Raw genomic sequence first — 13,898 nt, 5'->3', positions numbered from 1 at the left:
GGGCGCTCACACCTGAGCTAAATGATGACTAACACCTGTCTCTAATTTCAGTAACATGAGGAGAGCGGCATAAAAAGGCCAGGAGTGACAGAGCAAGAGAGAGAGAACCCGACCCAGAAAGCGAACATTGCACGTTATCAAACAAAGAAAAATAAACTCACCCCTTAAGTTGACGTTTGTGTCTGTCCCGTCCTTGGTATCGCCGCCAGGTGGTCCTCCGCGAGCTGAACAGCTGCCTCCAGCGACGCCGGGCGGTGGCACTGGACCCATTCCGCCGTTCTCCTGGGCAGGTTTTGCGTGAATTGCTCCAGTACCACCTGATCGATGACTCCCTCGACGTCGCGGTCCCCCGCGAGCAGCCACCGCCGACAGGCGTCCCGGAGCCGTTGAACAAACGCAAACGGGCGGTCGGACTTCTCCATCTTCATGCTCCGGAAGAGCTGGCGATTCTCTTCCGGGCTCCGACCAACCCGCTGCAGGATGGCCCTCTTTAGGTTGGAGTAAGCCAGGAGGCTCGTCGTTGGCAGTTGTTGCGCCGCGAGCTGTGCTTCCCGGACAGGAGAGGAATTAGGCGGGCTGCCCACTGTTCGGGCGGCCAGCCCCAGATGTCAGCCGTCCTCTCGAACAAGTCGAGGAAGGCCTCCGGATCATCTGCCACCCCCATCTTCTGTAACATGGGCGGGGGCAGCGTAGCGCGGGTGTCCGGGGTCGCGGCTGATGCTGACGCAGCCTCCTGGCTGAGGAGGCTCCGGATAGCGAGTCGGTCCTCTGCCTGAGCCCGCATGACCTCAAAGAACCGCCGATCTTGATCCTGCCGGAGCTCAAGCAGGGTTTGTTGGTGGCCCTGATGGAGATTAGCGAGGGACTGGAGGATTTCCGCCAGCTGGGAGGACTCTACGGGGCGACTTGGTTCCATCACAAAAAAAAATAGTCCCGGGTTTTGGCACCACTGTAACACAGTTCAAGGACGGGACAGACACAAACGTCAACTTAAGGGGTGAGTTTATTTTTCTTTGTTTGATAACGTGCAATGTTCGCTTTCTGGGTCGGGTTCTCTCTCTCTTGCTCTGTCACTCCTGGCCTTTTTATGCCGCTCTCCTCATGTTACTGAAATTAGAGACAGGTGTTAGTCATCATTTAGCTCAGGTGTGAGCGCCCTTACCGCTTTTCTCTCCCGGACGGGCGCTTGACCACGCCCCCGCTGCCACACTTTGCTGTTCAATTTTTCCACTTTCTGCCAGTAACCTTTTGCTCCCATCCAGTCCTTCTTCACCATAGATCCCACCTTCACCAGCTGTTCCACTGATTTCACCGTCCCTCTCAGACAGCCCGCAACCCTTGGGTTGATGTTATTGAGAATACGGCTCACCATCTCCTCTTCTGTGATGGCCGGCTTCCATTTGAGGCAGAGGGCTCGGTAATCATAGGTGAAATCTCTCAAACGCTGATTGGGTTGCTGCACCAGTGACCTCAACTTGTCTTCCACTTCCGTGAGGTAATCCTCTGGGAGAAATGCAGACATAAAAGCATTTTTGAAAGACTGCCAATCATTGATCTTGTTTTTTTCAGCCTTCCACCAACTCTGAGCGGGTCCTTTGAGCACGGTACTCAGGGTGCCAACGAGCTCCACACTAGGCAGGGGTCTAATGGCCAGATAATTTTCGACCTGTTCGACGAAATGGAGTACGTCGGATGTCTCGCTAGACTCCCCGAAGGAAGGAAATTCCAAACGGATAGGGGGTTTCCCACAGAAAGATGACATACTGGGCATACATGAAGGGTGAGCCAGGTTAGATACTTGTGCTCCAGCAGTGACGTCATAGGTAGCGTTGCCTCTGTTAACAGGGGGGACTTTAAGTCTTGTTGCTGGTACGGGAGTTTTCAAGGCATTAACTGTAGATGGGGAAGAGGCGGGGTAAAAAGTCTGTACTTGAGATCGAGATGGGGTACTGGTGAATCTTATTTTTTTCATTTGATTTTCCCATCTTGCATCTCTCCGCAGGAAACAATCAACCACCGCTCTCTCCAACTTCTCTATAGACCTCTGGAAGTGAACTTCTAAGTCTGCTAAGCCAGCGTCCACTGCCTCCCGGAAACTAGTTTCCCTATTAAGGGAACTATCTACAGACTGTTGTAATTCCTGTTCATTATGTTGTATTTTTGCATTAAGAGCCAATAAATCCACCTTGAGTTTATCAATCTCCATTTGCATTGTCTGTACAACATTTATATTCAATACTTCTCTTTCATCATCATCATCATCATCAGAATTATACATTGAACTCAAAACAGATGCTATTTCATCTGTCGGGTTACGTCTGGTAACAAACGGGCCCGCAGTGAAATCAGCATCCTCAGTTTCCTCAGAGCTACACCTTAACTCATTTACTTCATTCTCAATTTCATCAGTATTTACATTCATTATTCCACCATTTGCTTGTGTCATGTCTTCCATATTTATGAACACAAAAAAACACTATCAACAAATAGAAACAGCACGTAGTCCCCGTACGGGCCACCACTATGTAACACTCCCCAAAATCTTAAAGTGGAGTTTACACTATTTTGGGATCAACCGTACCGTTTCTAAAGATAGGAATTGGAGTAGAGAAAATAAATATATCAACACTGATGAAAAATCAATAAACCCAAGTGTATTAACAAACCAATAACATTTACAACAATAACAATCAAGGTGTGGTGTATATACATGTAAAAGTGAAGTCCAGAGTGCACAGAGTTATATACAGTGTTCAGATCAGCCTCACCGGGAAGTTTGATAGTCCGTGAGCACGACGAAGTGATGAAGTGATGACTGACCACTGTCCTCTGATAAAAAGTAATCCTGGCTGCGAGCCAAACGAATAACCTCCAGGAGGAACGGCGTCTCAGCGCTCCCAGGACAGTCACCAGCCTAATCCAATTTGTGAATGAACAGGTTTGTAGATGTGCGTACTCGCAAATGAGCCCCGAAAACCGGCATAGCGGTTCCTTAAATAGAAAGTGAAAGTATTTCCTGTTTACGTGGCAGGAAAACACGTAACATGAAACCACGCGAAGATCTCGCGTGAACAGAGATGGGGATAAACACAACAGCTGAGGGAATAACAGGAATACAGGGGAAAGCAATATAACTAATAGGCATAAATGACAAACATAATTAGTTTTATGTCAAGAACCTTATATATACAACATCCCCTTATGTGGCCACGCTACACGCATACTCAATTACCTCGACGACTGGCTCATCCTGGCCCCCTCGCGAGAGTTACTATGCGCGCACAGAGACCAGGTGCTCAGGCACCTCAGCCGTTTGGGGCTTTAGGTCAACTGGGAAAAGAGCAAGCTCACCCCGGTCCAGAGCATCTCTTTTCCCGGTTTGGAGTTAGACTCAGTCTCAATAATAGCTCGTCTCTCCAACGAGCGTGCTCAGTCAGTGCTGAAATGCCTTGCTCCCTTCAAGCCAGGTGCCGTGGTCCCTCTAAACAATTCCAACAGCTCCTGGGGCATATGGCATCCTCTGCGACGGCCGCGCCGCTGGGGTTGATGCATATGAGACCACTTCAGCACTGGCTCCAGACTCGAGTCCCGAGACGAGCATGGCGCCACGGTACGCACAACGTGAAAGTTACCACTGCCTGCCGCCAAACCTTCAAACCCTGGACAGACCTCTGCTTTCTACGGGCAGGACTACTCTTGTAGCAGGTGTCCCGACACGTTCTGGTTACAACCGACGCCTCCAAATTGGGTTCGGGCGCCGTGTACAATGGGCACGCAGCCGCAGGCTGGTGGAACCGAGGCCTGCTGCGTTGGCACATCAACTGCCCAGAGCTGCTGGCTGTTTTCCTTGCCCTGAGGAAGTTTCTCCCGTTAATTCGGGGCAAGCACGTCCTAGTCAGGACACACAGCACCACGGTCGTAGCCTACATAAATCGCCAAGGCGGAGTACGCTCCCTCCACATGTCACAGCTCGCCCGTCATCTCCTCCTTTGGAGTCAGTAGCTACTGGAGTCACTGCGCGCCACTCACATCCCCGGCAACCTCAATGTGATAGTGGACGCGCTGTCAAGACAAAGCTCGCCCGGCGGAGAGTGGAGGCTCCACCCCCAGTCGGTCCAGCTGATTTGGGACAGGTTCGGCAAGGCCCAGGTAGACCTGTTTTTCCTCCCAAGAAACCTCCCACTGCCCGCACTGATATGCCCGGACAGAGGCTCCCCTCGGGGCAGATGCTTTGGCACTCAGCTGGCCCGTGGGGCTGCACAAGTACGCATTTCCCCCAGTGAGCCTTCTTGCACAGGTGCTATGCAAGGTCAGGGAGGACGAAGAGCAGGTCATTCTGGTGGCCCTCTACTGGCCCACCCGGATTTGGTTCTCGGACCTCACGCTCTTCACGACAGCCCCTCCCTGGCGAATTCCCCTGAGGAAGGACCTTCTTTCTCAGGGACAGGGCACGCTCTGGCACCCGCACCAGACCTCTGGAACCTCCATGTCTGGCCCTTGGATGGGATGCGGAAGATCTAGCCGGCCTACCATCGACCGTCATAGATACAATCAATCAAGCCAGAGCCCCCTCTACCAGGCATCTTTACGCTCTGAAGTGGCGTCTGTTCGCGGACTGGTGTTCTTCCCGAGCCGAAGACCCGCAGAAGTGCGCAGTTAGGTCAGTGCTCGTGTTTTTTCAGGAGAGGCTGGAGAGGAGGCTGTCCCCCTCCACCCTCAAGGTGTATGTCGCCGCTATCACGGCCCACCACGACACGGTAGACGGCAAGTCTCTTGGTAAGCACGACTTAATCGTCAGGTTCCTAAAAGTTGCCCGGATGATAACTCCCTCCCGGCTTAACCTGTTCCCCTCCTGGGATCTCTCGGTCGTCCTTACGGGACTTCAGAGACCCCCCTTCAAGCCGCTTGACTCAGTTGGACTCAGGGTTCTAATACAAGACCGCCCTGCTGATCGCACTCTCTTCCATCAAGAGGGTCGGGGACCTGCATGCGTTCTCTGTTAGCGACGCTTGCCTGGAGTTCGGTCCGGCAGACACTTTCATGATCCTAAGACCGCAACCGGGCTATGTGCCCAAGGTTCCTACCACACCCTTCAGCAATCAGGTGGTGAACCTGCAAGCGCTGCCCCGGGAGGAGGCAGATCCAGCCCTTTCACTGCTGTGTCCAGTACGTGCTTTACAGATTTATCTGGACCGCACACAGAGCACCAGACGCTCTGAGCAGCTCTTCGTCTGCTTTGGGGTACAGCAGAAAGGGAACGCTGTCTCCAAGCAGAGACTCGCCCACTGGGTTGTCGACGCCATTTCCCTGGCTTATCACACCCAGGCCGTGCCCCCCCTTGCGGGTCCGAGCCCACTCCACCAGGAATGTTGCGTCCTCATGGGCACTGGCTAGGGGCACTGCCCTAGCAGACATTTGTAGAGTAGCGGGCTGGGCAACACCTAACACTTTTGCGAGATTCTACAATCTCCGAGTTGAGTCAGTATCGTCCCGTGTTTTCTCAGGTACCGAGCCCGTAGAACTCGGTAGCACGCCCACGATCTGACCGGGTGAATCGCTTGCACCTAGCGCCTTTCCCCCTAACCAGGGGAAACAGTGCGCCTTCATTTCCAGGAGATCCCAGGGTTGGGACACTGGTTGATTTCTCCCTAGCCCTCGTGGGTCGCAGTTCAGTGAGGAACTCGCCGACCCAAGCCACTGCGGGAACCGCAAGCTACCCTGTACTGGTATAGGTGCTCCACAGGTAAGGCCTCCTTCGGACTCCCCCTGTGTGTAACACCACGGTTCTGTCCCCTCTGGCGAGCGGACTCCCGTGTTTCCCTTAGGCAGTCACGGCTGCCTCGGTTGCCGTGCTGTAGGTTCCCCCCTCTATGAGGCTGGATCCACCACCGCACCAACTTTTCCACATAGGCCCTAAGTCAGGCCTCTGATGGTTTTGCCACTTAAACTTGCCTCCCCTCTTGGGTAGGCGTGGCCTCCGCAGGGTCTTCTCCGCCCTGAATAAGGGCTAAGACCCCCTTCCCTCAATGCGAGTAAGGGCCCCGGCCTTAGTTGCTCTATGCGAGAAACATAGAGAGAAAAGAGGCCCGGCCAGGCTTGGCCCCTCCTGGGTAACGATAAGGAGCCTGATGGCTTAAATGGGGCATTGGGGAAGGGAAGGGTACGTGCAGCCTGATACAGTTGGTCGTCCTGCACGTAAGAATACCTGCTCGCTCCTGTATCAGCAGTTCACGTACACGGCTCAGCACATGGCACTTTTATAAGTGGACCCCTAGTGTCGCTTCTCTGACACAACGTGGAGAGAGCGACAGAAGGGGAACGTCTAGGTTACGTATGTAACCTCCGTTCCCCGATGGAGGGAACGAGACGTTGTGTCTCCCCTGCCACGTCGCTGAGCCGAGCCACTGTTTTGGCTGGACCATTTCCAGCTCCTCAGAAAAATCCTGAATGAACTCCCGTATTTGCGCCGCTTAAATACCCGTTGCATGTCCAGGGGCGGGACATGCAAATACTGGGTGCCAACTCTCATTGGCCTTTTTTCATAGTTCAGAGGTGAATATCGGCGCTCAAGAGAGACCCCTAGTGTCGCTTCTCTGACACAACGTCTCGTTCCCTCCATCGGGGAACGGAGGTTACATACGTAACCTAGACATTTTCCAATTAGCAGATATTTATATTGCTAAAGAACTGTTTGCCAGTAACGGCATTTCTTTATTTTTTACAAAGGTTTGTCCAAAGGTATTTGCCAGCAGTGGCAGATATTTGCAACTTGCAAAAGGTGAGAAAGTGTTCAATGACTTATCAGAGCGCAAACATGCTTGTGTTCTTTAAATAGTTATGTATAGTGGTTATTCTTTGAGGGGAAAGGAAGGAATGCTAATTTTTCTCCTTTGTATTTGCAAGATTGTCTCCATTTGGGGCCAACTCAAAGTTAATCATCTTTAGAATAGTCCCTCACTCGACACTGACTAATTGCTCTAATGTTCTTAAAAAGGTCTAGCATTTAGGAGTATGTTTGTGTGTGTTATGTTGTGCGCTTGCCTTTATGTGAGAGTAGGTCTACTGGTATGTTTTATTCAACAATGAAGCTTCCTGCACTTTCTGAGAATGGCTGCAATTAATCGTGGTTTCGCCACCTCAAGTTCCAATTTCTTCTCCACAATCACCATATTCATTAGAGACCCAACATAGAAAGACAGAATTTACAGACTGCTTTCCATAATTTGCTTGAGATCAGCCTCAACATTGTATGCAACCTTGGCGAAGAGCAAAAAGACACCAGCCAAGGCTTTCAGAGGTTGTCACAAAGTTGTGATTTCAGAGTTGTTGTTAAACCTGAAAAACACAGAGAGAAAGACCAAACACTTTTGTCTGTGTTTGACATTTATTTAAGTTTTTTTCTGTTTAAAGGTGATGCAGCACCCGACAGATGGAGGTCAGATTCTTGGTCTCCATAGTAACGTGAAGGAAGCGCCAGTGCGTGCAGCAGAACTGAGCGTGTATTCACTGTCCAGTCAACCTATTGATCCTGAAGACGGCAGCGGACAGCCAAAGGCCAAAGCTTCAGGTGACTCTCAGATGTGTCAAACATCACAATGACTAAAATGAGCCTCTAAAGGGAGGTTGGAAATATTTGAAACACAATGATTAGCATACAAAAAGTAACTTGGTGTGATTATGGTATTTTGTATACAGTATGATATTGTTTGAGTACCATTTAATTACCATGGTACATGAATATGGTAAACAAACAATACCATGAGATACAGTACCAGTCAAAACTTTACATACCTGTTAATTCTTTGTTATTACATAAACTTCACAAACTTTTGTTAGATTTATGCTTAAACATAATATTGGAATTTTAGTTTGGAGTGTAGACTTCACAAAATTATTCTAATTTTAGAGGGTTTGACCTTGGTGTTTGAAACCAGAATTCAAAACCATAGCTAGAGAAAATTGATTTGGTAATTGGACTTTTTACTCAAAAAGTCCTGTTATATTAGTAAATAAAACCAAAAAATTACTTTAGTAGTCACTGTGGAAGAGCGGAGGGCGGGGCCAGGCCGTGATGCTGCACACCCGGCCCCTAATCAGGCTGATCAAGCCAGAGACGGATAAAGGCGACCACAGGTGGCAGTTTGAGAGAGAGGGATTTACAGGCAGCTGCCCTGTATGTGTTTGTGAAGCTGTAAGCCCAGAAAAGTTGACCATTAAAAAGCCTTAACTGTGACTAGAGAAACCCGGTTCCCTGTGTGCTCCTTCTATCCTACTATGAAGTCCGTTACAGTCACTATTTCCAAATTGTCAAACGGTACATTTAGGTTTACTTATAGGGCTTTTCCACACAACTCGACTCAACTCGACTCTGCTCGCTTTTTTGGGGTTTTCCACTGTGGATAGTGCCTGGTACTTTTTTAGTACCACCTTAGTCGAGGTTCCAAGCGAGCCGAGCCAATACTAAATGTGACATAAAAATCCTGCAGATCACTGATTTGTGAGGGAGAATTGTCACTACCAGTGGATTTCCGATACGCGACACTAGATGTCACTGGATTTCTGACACGTGACATCAACCCACTAGTTTTAAAGTTAGCAACAGCGATAACAGTGTAATTTGTTCACACAAAATTTCGAATTGTGAAACAAGAAATGGCTGTGAGCAAAACCACGCCATGGTTAATAAACGAGGTGCAGACGGTCCACTCATTAGCGATGATCGAAATGAAAACTTCTCTCAGGAGGTGTCTCAGCTGTTGGCCGCACACAGCTACCACCGGACTTACCAACAGTGTAGGGAACAGTTAAAAAAACGTAAAAGTGACTACAGAACCATCAAGGAAAAGTGGAAGTGGTTTGACCAAATGGACGCTATCTAAACCAGCGAGCAATGGGAGGGAGAGTGGCCTGGACTGGCGTTGATCCATGATGGAGGATGGTATGTTTGTTATGTTAACTCTATACCCTGCTTGAAAGCTTCACTTTATTTAGTTGACCAGCTACTGGAAGTTTGCTTCTAAAACAATCAGGCCAATTTAACTATTGCACTTGTGTAAAATCACCATGCAACAACTGCTTAATGCAGCACAATGAGCTAGTAGCTAACAGCTAGCGGTCGTGTTATTGTTTTGGTCAGTTAGTGTCGTGTTTAAGATGATGTCACAGCAGTAGAGGCGGTGCAACTATGACGATCATCCTATAATCCCACCCACGTTAAGGGGCACTAAACTGCAGTGGAAATGCAAGCTCAGAAAAGTATAGCGGGTAGAGTTGAGGCGAGTCGAATCATTATGTGCAGTGGAAAAGTGCCATTAGATTACATTTTCAGCCCACTTGATGTTAGTGATAGTCCTTGAATCAGCCCTTCGGTTGATAGTGCTTGAAAAACCAGCCCAAAACTCTAACTATTACACCTCACCAACTTGTATACACAGTTGTAGTACTCCATCAGTGAGTGGTTTTGTTTATGTACAGTCATTGCATTAACTACCAGATCTTAATGGGCAGTTTGAGTGCATTAAGCTGCAATAAAGAGTTCCTCTCGGAAACACACTGTCCATCCAAACTTTCCCCTGCTCATCCTCTCTCAAACCACACTCCAGCAGAGAGTTACCACTACTGTGCTACATTACAAGAGGAAGTGGCTCCAGTATCTTAAGTGTTCTCAGTGGGAAGCAAAAAAATACTAAAGAATAATATAAATTATAGCAATAAGCCATGAGGTTGTGTGTTATAGTGCTTTTGCCATGGTAAGGGGTGTTCATACCGGCATTAATATTTGCCAATGGTTCGTCAAAGAATGGTTTACCAGTAGTGGCAGATATTCATATTTACCACAGGTTTTCCAAAGAACTATTTGCCAGTAGTGGCAGATATTAGTATTTGCCAAAGTTTTGCCAAATAACTGTTTCCCAGTAGTGGCAAATATTAATATTTGCCAAAGCATGCCTAAAGAGCATTTTCCCAATAGTGGCAGATATTAATATTTACCAAAGGTTTGTCAAAAACGGTTTGCCAGTAGTGGCAGATATTAATATTTGCCAGTTGTTGGCATAATAACTGTTTGCCAATAGTGCTAGATATGAATATTTCCCAAATCTTTACCAAGAACTATCTGCCAAAAGTGGCAGATATTAATATATCCCGAAGGTTTGTCAAAAACTGTTTGCCAGTAGTGGCAGATATTAATATTTACTAAAGGATTGCCAAATAACTGTTTCCCATTTGTGGCAGATATTAATATTTACCAAAGGTTTGTCAAAAACTGTTTGCCAGTAGTGGCAGATATTAATATTTACTAAAGGATTGCCAAATAACTTTTTGCCAGTAGTGGCAGATATTAATATTTTCCAAAGGTTTGGCAAAGAACTGTTTGCCAGTAGTGGCAGATATTCATATTTGCCAGTGGTTGGCAAAATAACTGTTTGCCAATAGTGCTAGATATGAATATTTCCCAAATGTTTACCAAGAACTATCTGCCAAAAGTGGCAGATATTAATATATCCCGAAGGTTTGCTAAGGAACTGTTTGCCAATAGTGCTACATATGAATATTTCGCAAATGTTTGCCAAGGACTGTTTGCCAAAAGAGGCAGATATTAATTCCAAAGGTTTGCTAAAGAACTGTTTGCCAATAGTGGCAGATATGAATATTTCCCAAAGTTTTGCCAAATAAAATTTTCCCAAAAGTGCAAGATATTAATACCGTATTTGCTAAAGTTTAACCAAAGGACTTTTTCCCAATATTGGCAAATATAAATATTTTCCAAAGGTTCAGCAAGAACATTAACTGATATTAATATTTAACATCGGTTTTCCAAAGAACTCTTTGCCAGTAGTGGCAGATATGACTATTTTCTAATGGTTTGTCAAAGAACAGTTTGCCAATAGTGACAGATAATAATTATTGCCAAATAGCCATTTTTGTGCATTTTGCAATAGGTTTGAATGTGGCTCATCCAATCAGAATTTAGTGACATATCTAATTGATTTTTAATGTACAATGTTGAGTTTGAAAAGGTTATTTTAACACTTTTTGATTTTGTCTGTAAGTAAATAGTAAAATGGTATGTTTGAGTTCGCTGACATGAAATGTTAAGCATCATGGGGTCATGAAATGTCTCTTTTTTTTCTTTTAGACCGTTCTCCAGATATGGATAACTATTCTGAAGATGATGACGACAGTTACTCATCAGAGCAAGAAGCCAGTGATGATGCTGTTCAAGGCCAGGTTGGGAATTTTCACACACGCCATTCTTTATCATTGTTCTTAAAATAAAACCTTGCTGAATCTTGGAAAAGAGACAAAATTGTTACTTCATGTCTGATTGCTGCTATAATTAATGTATTCTGTGTTGTTGGTCTGGCTGGTGTTAGCTTACAGTTATGTTTTAGCTTTTAAAAATCAAAAGAGTTTTGTCAATTTACTAAAGGAATTAAGCAAGTCATCTTCTAGGCCTGTTGTGAGTGCTACAGGTACATCTAGTTAAAATAGATTGTTGGTAGTTTGTGAATATAACAGAGGTTTTTGCACTGAAATATCAAGTACAAAAGTTGAGTGAATTCACCTAATAGGGGCTCTATCTACCAAAAGTAGTTGAATTTTGAAACTTTGTGAATCTTCCTTTTGTTGTAGGATCTTTATGACGAGGATGATGACGTTCAGCGGAAGCCAAAAAAAACTCGTAGAAAAATGATTAGAACCACATCAATGACCAGGGTATGTACATATATACTCTCTGTGCACTCATCCTGGGTGGCCAATGAGACAGATAGAAGCATGCATCGAAAACAACTGGACCCAGTACTGAGCCCTGCGGAACACCATTTATACAAATCATTTATGCAAATCCTTTATACATATCTTTATACAAAGATAATACTGTTCTGATCTGATTGCTGATATAGTACATTTTAGTGTTAGACCAATATACAGTACTGTGCAAACGTGTTAGGCACTTAGTTAGGCATTTAGTTGCATAGTGAAGATGTCTTACAATGTCCAGTAAACATAAAAAAGCTAAATCAATATTTGGTGTGGCCACTTTTGCCTTTAAAACAGCCCAAATTCTCCTAGGTCCACCTAGACACAGTTTTTCTTAGTTGTTGGCAGATAGGATGTACTTCTTGGAGAATTCACCACAGTTCTTCTCTCTTTTTAGACTGTCTTTGCTTCTGTCTTTTCATGTAATCCCATGATTAGACTGACATTATGTTCAGTGGGGGCAATGCCATCTCTTGCAGAGCACCCTGTCCTTCTATTCTAATCTTTTCTATTTGCAAAAGTAATGTTTGGGAGCCTAAAATGTATTTTTCCTATTGACACACTAAAGCTGAAGATATGAATAACCATCTTAAGACAAATGTTTTTGTGAAATATCTTAAGTGCCTAAAACGTTTGCACAATACTATACATAGTGACCAGATCAATAAATCAGCTGATATTTGGTCATTTTGACATAACTGTGCCTGATTATTCGATTTACAGAAGTAGCCATTTCACCTAGTGTCAGTTCAAAAAATCTACTGAGAGCCATGTCAATATTTAGTTTCTGTTTTCAAATGTGGAATAAATTCACCAATTTTGTTTACACATTTATTAGCAATTATTAATTTGTAATATATACCCTGTCCTGTTCTTTATATATCTTTCTCTAAATTGGCCAATATTCATTTTCATCATGGATAAATTGTCTTGATACAAGTCACTTCAGGCAGGTGCCTAATAGAAAGAGACAAATAGGCTTTGTGTCCAAAAGGTGGTCTTTGTTGTTCAGTTCAGTGTTACATAGTTGACAGAAGGTCATGGAAGGTGACGTTCTATCCTCTTAAGCTAAGCTCACCATCAGGATCACAAATGTTAACTCAGGATCAGTGCGTAAACTAGAGCAACACCTATATATATTTCCTAACACTCCTACCTTTTCTAAAGCTCATCATCAAATCTATTTGTAAATATAGAATGTTTACTTTTGATTAATTTCCATTAGCTAATAGCTGTCTAACTGCACTAAAAAATATGTTTTTTAAAGACATTCTTTGGTACCATTCTTTGGATTACCATGTCAATACCCTGGTACAGTAACCACTGTACTATTTGTAACATTGACCTTGATTGCATTGGGCACTTGCAGCTCTGAAGTCGAATTTATTCCATTATACCTAAGATGGTGTTGCTTAAAGTTTTAACTACATATTCTCTCAATCCCTATTTAGCAACCCAATTTCAAGCAGAAGTTTGTTGCTCTCCTGAAACGATTCAAAGTATCTGATGAGGTAAGTCATTTTATTGTCTTTATAAGTTACAGCAAGAGAAATTACATGTTCATCTGAAGTGTTGCAAAATGACTTTAAAGGGCAGTTTTATTTCAGTCAGGGGAAGCACTATTTCAACCAAATAGCTATTGTAACCAAGTAGATGCATATATAGTTACTTTACTATATTTTTACTGCAAATAATCAGGGCATGTTTTCAACTCAGTTTTTCTCTAAATGAACACAAAGATGAGTGATATGTATTCATTTGAATTAATATGGACCAATATAACAATACATAATAATAAGCAGCATCATTTGTCTATACATTTTTGTAAAACTAATTCTAATGTATAAAAAAGCCATGCAAAGATGTTAACATTGGATCAGTGAACATGGTTTGAGTGATGACACAGACTGGATTAATTGAAATGGACAGTTTGTAGTGGTTCGCTGAAACTAATCAGACTCACTAACTAGTTCCATTTTGTTAGTGAAGTTTAGATATGCGCTATTTCAGCAGTGAAGTTTAAATAAGAACTAAACGCTCTCATATTCATGAGTCATGAGACAAGGAAGAATTGCAAAATTAGTCTGGCACACTCTATAGAAAACTTAATGGCCTATTAAAAAGCACATTAAAAT

General features: G+C 44.7%; 1 protein-coding gene across 4 annotated transcripts in view; it reads left to right on the top strand.

Moving 5' to 3' along the window:
• The window catches only part of LOC127641371 (phosphofurin acidic cluster sorting protein 2-like), a 90,954-nt gene that overhangs the window by 51,935 nt on the left and 25,121 nt on the right, over nt 1–13,898 (top strand). For all 4 annotated transcript variants that reach the window (XM_052124345.1, XM_052124344.1, XM_052124347.1 and 1 more), the window contains exons 5-8: nt 7,411–7,567; nt 11,138–11,229; nt 11,635–11,718; nt 13,215–13,274. In XM_052124345.1, the coding sequence (XP_051980305.1) occupies nt 7,411–7,567; nt 11,138–11,229; nt 11,635–11,718; nt 13,215–13,274 (393 nt within the window). The remainder of the gene's footprint in view (nt 1–7,410; nt 7,568–11,137; nt 11,230–11,634; nt 11,719–13,214; nt 13,275–13,898) is intronic.

Source organism: Xyrauchen texanus, chromosome 50, assembly GCF_025860055.1.
Source record: "Xyrauchen texanus isolate HMW12.3.18 chromosome 50, RBS_HiC_50CHRs, whole genome shotgun sequence".
NCBI lineage: Eukaryota > Metazoa > Chordata > Actinopteri > Cypriniformes > Catostomidae > Xyrauchen > Xyrauchen texanus.
This window is presented reverse-complemented; position numbering and strand designations above follow the sequence as displayed.